Raw genomic sequence first — 10,584 nt, 5'->3', positions numbered from 1 at the left:
TGTGTGCAAGTCAGGTGACTCACCACTTGAGGTAGCCAGCCGCTAAACTTAGACTCAATCCAACAGAGACAAAGTGTGTTTTAACTCACAACTAAAGCTAATGTCAGGTTTTCTGCCTGACATCACTATAACTGTAGAGCTGATTTGGATCAGATGCTGCAGACCTGTTAACCCTTTATAGGACACTCAGTGAAATACATACAACTTGCCCGAATATATTAAGGAAAATAACAAAAGTGTTTCTAAAAGACATTCTTGAAAAAAAAAAAACTGTTTTTTTTTTTGGTTTGGTACAACATAACCTTAGAGGCATTAATGCTGATACAGACACTTACATTCTTTAGTTTATAAACCTAAAAATAATTGTTAACTAGGCTTATTAACTTTTGAACTTAAATTTTTTTACTTTTAATTAGCTTTTTACCTTTTTTTTTCCAACTTAATTTACAGTAGGTAATAAATAATATGAGGGCTCATCTAATTGGTCAAATGCCAAAAGTATCTTTGCTGAATGGCTATAGATGGATATAGATCTTGTGCTTCTAGACCTCACTGAGGGACGGGGGGGCGACTCCATTTGTAAGGGCTATGCAAGGGATCAAGGGTTAAACCTCAGGAGGGCACCAAACAGACGGCTTTAGACACAAAAGCTGGACTCTTTTGGGGTTATAAAGCTGCCGAGAGGCACACAGGCAGACAGGTGGCGGCTGGTTCTCTGATTCCCATCAATAGGGATGCTGGTGAAGTGTTTAACCTGACTATTAAGTGTTTAAACCAAGGGCACTGAGAAAGAGCGAGTCGAACGTCTGCACCCTATTTCATTATTCAAAAATCTGCTGTTTCTATCTCAATATTTAAAGGTTGGAATTCTTGGTTAGAGTCGCTACTTTGCAGCCTTTGCAGCTGATTGCAGAAACTCCAGTCATACAGGTTCCAGGAGCTCAGAAGCACTCCAGTTGCACTGGCGCTCACTGTTTCTCTAATATACGCAGCTGTTCAATTTTTACCGACTCCATGTCAGTCTGGAGCAGAGCAGATCGTTCATGAAGAAGGTCAGTTGATGAAAAGCAAAGTGGATGCGGTTTACAAGCAAGAGGCTAAATTTGCAGTCTGTAGACTGAAAACTAATAAATATTTAAACTCTGATCCATGATAGATCTAGATAGATAGATCTAAAGAAAACACAGTAAGACAATTCTGTGAATAGCTGGCTTTATTGTTCTATTTATGCTTAAAATAGCTCAGTCACCCATTTCTCGCTCAGTTCAGGTCCAAAAGGGAACAAGGCAGAAAGCACTGCACAGTTCTTCATTTCTACACTCAGTGAAATTGAGGGATGATTCAAATTCAAATTTATTTGCAAAAAATTGTGGATTCAGGGATGAGTGCTTTAAGTTTACATTTAGGATTATACTGGTAATGTTTGGGGTTAGGATTGGTCATACATGCAGTGATGTTGGCCTAGTGGTTAGAGCAGTGCGTTTTTGCTCTGAGAAGGTTGCAAGAACCCCGTTCCACCCCCACAGCCTCCAATCTAGGTCCCTGAGCAAGACCCTTAACCCCACACTGCTCCCTGGGTGCCGCACAATGGCAGCCTACTGCTCCCCAAGGGGATGGGTCAAAATCCAGAGAATTAATTTCCCCTTTTTGTGGGGCAAATAAAGGGATTTAGATTACATTAATGAATTTTCAATACAAAGGCCTTTTATGACTCCTTATATCACTTTTTATATCATTTGGATCAGAACATGCAGCTGTAAATATTGAGGACTTCCTCCTATGTGTTAAATGATAGCTGACATACTGGTGGAACACTGAGGTTTTTTCCTGATCAAGCCGGTCGCTGGAGGATCCACATCGCTCATTTCATTGCCTTGTGCTTTATGATGTCTTCCTCCTTCAGTTCAGAAGCACATGTGTGATGTATGGTAGCGGCAGCGCTTTAATAAACGTGTTTTTATTGCTATGAAGCGCTGAGATCACACCTTCCTCCATCACACCCTTCCAGGTTACTAAGGTTAATAAAGAGCGCAGCTGTAAATCCCCTACTGCTCCTCAGTGATGTTCTGTTCTCTTCTGCCTGTTATCAGAACCAGTGGAGAGCAGCATCCATTAACATCATGTTCTCTCTCTGTCTCTTTGCAGGATTGATAAGTCTACAGTCAGCTCCCTCAGAGCCCGGTGAGTACTTCCTGCAGTGGAGAGCAACTTATGGCAAAGCAGCAGAAATGCATTTTCTCTAAAAGAAGACATGACAATAAACATCTCCTGGTGCCTGGACAACAGTCATTAGCTCTGCACACATGTTACTTTTGGTTCCTTTCTCATATTACTGATGCTGGCATAGAAGACAGTCACATCCACTCACCTTTTTATCCAGCATTCCCCAAGGCTCTGTTTGAGGGTCCCTTTATGTTCTTGGTCCTTGGATTTTGTCATTTACTTTAAGATTGACCCTGGAAGACTCTGCAACTCTGGGTTGACAGTCTGGGTTTACCGCTACACATGTGTCCCAACATTCTCCCCCCATTCTGAGAAAAGGTTCATCATCCATCCATCATCTATACATCTATACATCCATCCATACATCATACATCCATCATCCATCCACTCATCCATCCATTCATCCATCCATACATTCTCCATCTAACCATCATCCATCCATCAAGGCATCATCCTGTCATGATTTTATCAAGAGCTCGGACCAACATGCATAACACCAATACAGAGAGACCAGGGGAAAGTTTAAGAGGTTTATTGAGAAGATTGTGATGAATCCAATGTAGCTCTGAACACTGCTCAACCGGAACTGGAAAGTGAGGGGAAGACACTGCGGTTAGTTCAGGCTCAGTGGAAAATTTGATTCTCGAACTTGAAGAGGAGAAATAGATAGCAGACTCACGTTTCCAGAAAATGGTTGACTCTTTGACTCCAGACGGTGTGGGGTGTTCCAGTGTTTGTCTCATTCGATGGAGGGCAGACAGGGTTTACCTAGAATGCGGTTGTTTGTAGGTGAACGGAGAAGCTGACTGCCATTTAGATTTCCTGCGGTACTTGAACAGGTTGTTGTGGAGAGGAATCCCCTGCTCAGAGAAAGGGTTGATAAGAATAACACCCTTGAATCCTCAGCTCAGTTTTATTCTCAGAAGATCCTTCCAGGGGAGAGAAGGTCCGAAACATCCAGTTGCAGGATGACTTCCTGCTGGGAGGCAAAGACAAAATAACGAGGTTAAAACTCAGTTAGACAAAAATTCAGTTTGACTCAGCAAAACTCAGCTTGGCTAGAGTACCCAAAACTGGCAAACACTCTGGCATTGAGGTAGTGTCAGTCAGCAGCTTAAGAGCACTCAGTTAAGGTAACCCTCCACAGGTGTGTGAGGAGCTGAACCAGGACCAGGCGCCGCCTGGTGGAGGAAGGAAGACAAACACACAAAACAAAAACCACACAGACAGGAGTCCTAACACATCCATCATCCATCAAGGCATCATCCATTAACCCATCAATCCATCATCCATCCATCTATGCATAAAGGGTGTTGTACACTTGAATGTGGTAATGTTATTTAATATATAATCAAATACATTTCTGACTGTTATTTTTTGAACCCAGCTGGCTGTGTGTTAGGACAAATTCATTGGGGGGTTTAAAGAGGATGCTTGTGTGGCTGAATTGGAAAAAAAAAATGTATGAAAAGTCAGAAAGAATTGGTTCATATTATTTCTATTTAACCAATACATTGTGGTGTTAAAGCCAAGATGTATCCAATGACCCCTATAAATCCACATTCATTTCACATTTTGGAAATAGAAAATACAATATATCAATTGAGTTAATCCCTTCCCGCTATCATTGCAGCCCCAGCCCCTGTACAGGAGAGCAGAAGACCTTGTCTATTCAGCCACGCCAACAATTCCCTTTAAAGACTGAAATTTCAGACACTTTAGAAGAGTATGGGGCATCGCAGGCCAACAAAAGAAGCCAAACGACCCCCATTCCAAAGGTTTGGACCCCTTGGTCTGTTCCAATTAGCACGTTTTCAAAACAAAAACAAGGCTTTGTTGAGCTACTGTATAAAACCTTGAAGTCAACGCTATTCCTGACAGTTTGAATTTAAAAAGCTTTCAGGATGAGAAGCAAAATGTCTTCGAACGTCGACAAAAAGTCCAGTGGTTTGTTTAACTTTTTTGGGAATATTAAAGAGCTTCAGTCTTTTGGGAACTTGTCTTCAGTGTCTGTGAGTGTGCAGCAGACATGTTTTCATGGTCATCCCTTTAGCTGTGGGCGAGTCACTGAAAATCTCCCAGTCCACCTTCACGCCAGAGTATACACATCTGTAGGACTGGTGATGTTTTACTGCATGGTACAGCATGGTACAAAACGTAGAGAAAAAAGCGCTGGTGGAAGAGTTTTCTGCAGCACATTTATTACTTTTATGTTTATTCGTACTCGGATGCCTTTCAGTTGCAGCTTTCCCTGGACTGCTTCCGTCCACATCGCATCGACAAAGTACAGAAGCCATGGAATGCGTCTCAACTACTTCTCGTCATAAATCCACGCTCTTTTGTCCATTCCCAGTTAAATGAGGTCTTGCGTTTTGGCATGATGCTAACTTTCTGTCAATGTATAACAGCAGCACTCTGATCCCTGTTTTCTTATTTAACCAATGACAATCAGATATTTATCTGACACGGCACCACTCTTAGCCAATCATCTGTTAGACCAAGTAGTGGATGCATATTTTAACATTCTATTATTGGATATTGGGCTACAGTGCAGCAAAAATGGAAAAAATCCGGCTGGATGCGGCGTTGCACGCTGGACAATGACTGTCAGACTGTCAGGCCTAGAGCTGAACATCTGGCCACCCTAGCATGGGATCACTTATTAGCTTATCCTGTTCTAACACTTTTCCTGTCACTGCAAGACCTGGTAGGCCTACATATCTTGATCTCTATAGTGAGAAAGTTGAGATGCGTCAAATGGTCAGCAAAAACTTGTCAATGGTTTCAATGGTTGTCAATGGATGTCAGTGGTTGATAGCCTAGCCAGGAGACGGACAGCAGTTGTATTAGTGAAGGTTTTGCAGGCCTCACCTGTAAAACTCAGAGGAATGTGCAGATAGCTTGTTCTGAGTCGACTGTGGGGGTTTGAAAGCATAATATCGGATCTCAGGGGGCCCAGAATGTCCTTTAACTCTTCTCCTCTGGTAGTGAGTGCCAGTTTAAAATCTGTAAGCACTTTTTACCAATCCTACATCCTGGTCCAACCAATGTTCAATATTCCGTCCATTCAATTATTAATCTCATGGTTGTGCGGCTCAAGAAGGGTGATGATGGCAGGTTCTTCAGAACTGGGCCCAGTGTCTGTTTGAACCTGCTCATTTCCTGTCCTCTAGTTTCAGACAATGCAGAGCCTAACTGTGTGAACCCAGAGCCTCCCAGTTTCTCAGTAAGGTCTGATTTGACCTCATGGTTTAAGCCAGTAGTTCTTTATATCTGTTTTATTTTCTGCTTGTCGTCGGATTATTTTGCTGCTGCCTTTTTGACATTATTTTCTTTTTGTTGCACAATGAATTCTCAAAGTGATGCTGCAGTTATGAAAAATCTCTGATACATATAATAAAAACATCCTTATTAGAGGAGGAGAAGTCGTGAAGCAGAGCATTTCTGACCCCCTCTGGACTCTGAACTTGCAGTTATGCTTCATGTGGGGCTTTGATAGCAAAGAAGACATGTGACACGTCTGCTGGGAAGGTCACTGTCTGCTAACACCACATCCAGCTCGCCTCCCTGCAGCTGTTTCTCCTCTGAATCACATTTTATTAAATGTCAATCAGGCAGATTCTGAACCAGAACCAGGTGTGAGCTGGTTTGGTCCAGTAATGGTTTGGATCTTTAAGATATTAAATCTCCAAATTATCAGTCTTGCCTTTTCCTTACCAGAACCAAAAAGAGCATAAAGAAGGGCTGCTTAGAGTCCAGATTTTCATTTTAATCTTTAATGAAACATAATTATCATAGATTTAATTAATAAAAAGCGGAATAACAGGGGATTCAGGGCCACAAGCTGCCACTAGTTTATTTGACATTTTTATGTGACCTTGAAGGAAAAAATTATTAATGGATTTAAAAGTTCTTAAAGATTTTGTTTTGTTTTTTTAATGAGAAATACTCAATTCGAATGTTGGGTTAGAATTATTTAGAATAAGAGAAACAAAGCTATGAAGGAAAAAAATAACCATGTGTAAATATTTGCAACGAAAAAGAAACAGTTACAGAGCAAACAAATTAATTAAGACATCTCTTGAATAACAACAACAAAAAATAAAAGGTTACAAAAATTCATAGATTTATATTTTAGAGGGAAAAAAAACAGTTCAGCAGATTTATCTAAACAGATTCATACTAAACAGTTTTTGTTATAAACAGAGAAAAAAGGTAATTCAAATTACTTGTTAACTTAAATATCTCTAATACCCAACGTTTTCTGAAAGTCCAGGTTTAAAAATAAAATCCCAGTTCTTATGGGTCCAAAATGTCCTCGTTGTCAGATGATCTATTTGCTCCCAGTTGTTCTATAAAGTTCAGGGACTCGTCTTAAAGTTGATCATTCCTACAAATGTTACCTGAGTGCCTGGTTGTTCAGCGTGGTTCTTCTGGAAGATGGACCTCCAGCTCAGTCTCAGACCTTAAGTTTAGCTCCACCCATCATGATGCTGCCACCACCATGCTACAGCATGGGAATGCTGAATTAGGGTGATGTTTGGTCTCCTTTGCTCAGAAACTAGAGTCAGGCAAATCGTTGCAATTGAATATAATTATAATTTTACTAAAAAAATCTTCAAATTTTGGAGTCACTCAGTTTGGTCATGTTTCATTTAACCGGAATAAGACATTCACGTTCTCCCTCCTGAACTTAAAGTGGCAGCAACACACTCAAAGTGGATTTTTTCTTTCACACAGAAGACAGAGAGAGGCTGAATCTCAAACCGCTCCCTAAACACTAAAACTTAACTATGTAGTGTCACTTCCAATGAAGTCTCACTCGCATGTGTGGAAGGAACCTTAAATAAAGGTGTGTGTGTGTGTGTGTGTGGTGGTGTGCGGGGTGGGGTGGGGGGGAGGTAAACGAGAATAGGGCGGCCTCTCTCCCCAGGGAAAAAGAAGGCAGTTGTTGCTAAGGCAACACAGTGACTGTAGGTCTGTGGCTCAGGGTGACATAAAATCTACCATTTGCCCCTTTCTTAAAACCAATGTATACGACAGTGTTATGAAGATGCAGCAAACCAGTGGAACTTTTAAATGCAGGTTTTTCCCCTGTCATCAGGCCACTGTTACACCTGCTGCTGATTTGCACTGATGCAGACTCTCTATGTAAGGGCTAAAAATTACACTCACCCTACTCACTACATGGTTTGTGATGGCCCTTAATGTGGCAGACCCTCAGTGAGAATGTGCAAACGTAGGTTTAGTGCTGAGTGTTAGTGCTGAGGGTTTGGGTTTGGGCCAGAGTTACAAAAAGTAGATCCACGCATTAGAGCAGAAGTAAAAACTTCTCCACACAACATTAACAGTAAAGTTCTGGACAATTGACTCTGGATAAGCAAAAACAGAAACATTGAAAGGAAACAGCTCCATGTTTGCTGTTAGTGCAGAAAAAAAATCTTAATATTGGTTGAAAAATATTGCAATTAAAATTTTTTGGGCTAAATCTTTCAGCCGTATTAGAACCGCAAATCAAATAACGCAGTTATCAGCAGAACTCTGCAGAACTTGATCGGTTTATTGATTTCTGCCTCTGGGCAAGGCACTAAACTTCATCTTACTTCCTGACCTGCATAGTTTATGAAGGTTCACATGTTTGAAAGAGCAGCTGGGGGAACATGGCCTCAGCGTGCATTTGTGGTTTGAGTTTTCATTACGGCCAAAAAAGCTTCAAAAATTTCAAACATATATATGTTTGAACATAACATATGTATATCTATTTATATGTTAAAACATTGTCCTGCCGAAACCAAACAACTGTTTGGTCTGAAATATCTGATTACTCATCATTGCATCCCTTACAAGGTAAACAAGAATCAATAAATACATTTCAACAGTTGACTTTTCTATATAAACATCACCTGAAAAAAATGAAAACTGAACCAATATAATTTTATTTATTTCAATTTTGCAGCAGTTTGCTCAGATTATTTTTCTCTTAAAAGCCAAAGATTAATATCTGCTTATTTTTTGTAATAAGAAAATATTGTTTCAGTTATTTATTATAACATTTATCTTAGAGTTAAAGACTAAATTAAAAAAGTTAATCAGTTAATACCAGTTAAAAGATAATGAAGTCATCAAATTTAAAAGGGCAAATTAATTAAACATATAAAAGCATAAATATCATTAAAGTGATTAATACATTAATTGTCTAAATCAAGTCAATGACAAGCTAATACATTTGAAAAGAAACAAATAAATGAACAAGACTTAAATTGATAATATTTGTTAAAAAATTATTAGTTGATTACGGTTAAAAGGTAATTAATAAATTAATCAAATCAGGGTAGGACGTAAGACAAGGACATTAATTAGTGAGCGGAGCATCCTCCTCCTGCTCCTCCTCCTCTCCTTCATCACTCTCGACAGCTTTCCATTTTTCTCCATCTGCCTTCCTCTAAGTGATTAAGGCTCCGTAATCCTGCTGTATGACATTACAGCAGAGAGGAGGAGGAGGAGGAGGAGGAGGAGCAGTGGTGCTCTGTTAGAGCTCAGTAAGATGCTCAGTTACCGACGGCAACACTACGATGCCACACGACCAGTGGTGAGTCTGACATCTCCTCCTTTGTTTATATTGCTGTCATTGTGTTTATGATGTTTTCCCCAGAGGAGAGCATCAGGTTATAGATCCATTAGCAGAGAGGAAGACCTGCAGTGTGTTTATGTGTGGACATGTCCTCTAACCACCATGAGCCGACGGCGGAGAGTAAATCTGTGTGTGTGTTTGTGTGTGTGTGTGTGTGTGTGTGTGTGTGTGTCCAAAGGTAAACAGAGGCAGCAGTGTGAGGGAGAAGATCTCTGCAGAGCAACATGTTCACAACTGAAAGGAAAGAATAAATTTAGAAAATCCCAAATTAGATCAAAACCTTTGCTGGAATAAAAGAAAAGATAAATTTCCACATGAAAGTGTAGAAATCTGTGTTTTTCTCTTTGCAGCTGATGATGATGGGGATGATGGAGGTCAGAGGTCGTTTCATGTTCTGGTTCAGCTTTAGGGCTGTGGGACAAAAATTTAACTGAGGACATCAGTGTGTGTGGGGGGGGGGTGTTTAGAAGCAGCAGCGTCCTGCTTTCTTCCCGCTGTTGTTTACAACATTTTCCTTTTTTCTAGTAACAGGGATTCATTTGTTTTCTCTCACACACAAAACAAAAACCAGCAATAAAGGAGTGAAGGCTGCAGACTACCTGCAGGGAGGCAGAAATAGATCCACTCTCAGTTACTCACTTCTGCTCAGAAGGATAAAAACCTTCCTTACTGAAGGGATCCATTGCGCCCCCTGTGGCCACCAGGCGCATCACACCAGCCCTGTTAGTAGCTGTTCTAAAAACAACAGCTACAGGCTGACAGTGAGAGGCTGTGCTGCCATCTGCTCTGGCCGCTCCATGTCTGTGAAAATGGCTCCAACAACGCCTCCTGCTGCAACGTGCGTTCAGGTCCAGACGTCTGTTGTTGTTTTTATTAGATCATCTCTACTAGTGGGAATTAAACAACTTATAATGGCTGCTGTCTCACTGAGTAGTTCTGAGTGGTCAGTATCTTCCCTGCAGCAGCCTGGCTGACCTCAGACTGGAGAGTCATGGAGAAAGTCTCATGGAGGATCTAATGGCTCCAGAAACCGGGAACTCTGAACCAAATCTGGGAGCGTTCAGGGAACGCTGCATCGTTCTCCAATCAGACATCTGTGGAAAAACATCCTGCCATGGTTCCCCGTTGGCTCCCAGCTCTGGTTCTCAGCGGTCTCTGCCCTCCATGTTCCCGCCTGATTCAAGGATTGCATCATCTGATCAGAGGCTTGTTATTCACACATCCATGTGCAGCAGCAGGTGAAGGATCCTGAGGGCTCTGACAGAAAGCAGGTGTTTTCCTTTTAATGTCTGCATGTTCTCGGAGATGCTGTAAACTGTCAGAGTCATTAGGCATCGCCGCAGGTACCTCACAGCCAGACGTCCCTGTAGATCCTTCTTTTTTCATCACTTTTTTTTTGTTTCTGATGCTACTGCATGGAGATGAGACGGCTGCTGCTGCTCCACAGACAGAAACAACAGGAGGTCTTAGATTTAAACATCCCAAACCTTCCAGTACCTCCAATACCATCCAGTTTGCAGTCTTAGGGTCTTTGATCTGTTTCTCTGTCCTCACTGTTTGTTCTTCCTGAACAGAACAAGGTTTTCCAGCATTGATTCCATTTTATTTTTTATTTGAACAGATAAGCTTGTTAACGGTGAAAACTTTAATTCTTCCATTTCCATTAATAATTCCCTTCATCAGTTTAAAGGAAAAGTCCGGTCATATTCAGAATTCAAACTTCTGAAAGT

The 10,584-nt window shown here is 41.0% G+C and overlaps 1 protein-coding gene across 2 annotated transcripts in view; it reads left to right on the top strand.

Annotated features, from left to right (window-relative positions):
* The first annotated feature begins 8,751 nt into the window (after positions 1 to 8,751).
* The window catches only part of LOC107082920 (rap1 GTPase-activating protein 2-like), a 28,982-nt gene continuing 27,149 nt past the window's right edge, over positions 8,752 to 10,584 (top strand). For both annotated transcript variants that reach the window (XM_015371818.1, XM_015371817.1), the window contains exon 1: positions 8,752 to 8,812. In XM_015371818.1, coding sequence (XP_015227304.1) covers positions 8,796 to 8,812 — 17 coding nt within the window. In that variant the 5' untranslated portion in view covers positions 8,752 to 8,795. The remainder of the gene's footprint in view (positions 8,813 to 10,584) is intronic.

The sequence above is a fragment of the Cyprinodon variegatus genome, unplaced genomic scaffold (genome assembly GCF_000732505.1).
Source record: "Cyprinodon variegatus isolate N-32 unplaced genomic scaffold, C_variegatus-1.0 Scaffold65, whole genome shotgun sequence".
Classification (NCBI taxonomy): domain Eukaryota; kingdom Metazoa; phylum Chordata; class Actinopteri; order Cyprinodontiformes; family Cyprinodontidae; genus Cyprinodon; species Cyprinodon variegatus.
This window is presented reverse-complemented; position numbering and strand designations above follow the sequence as displayed.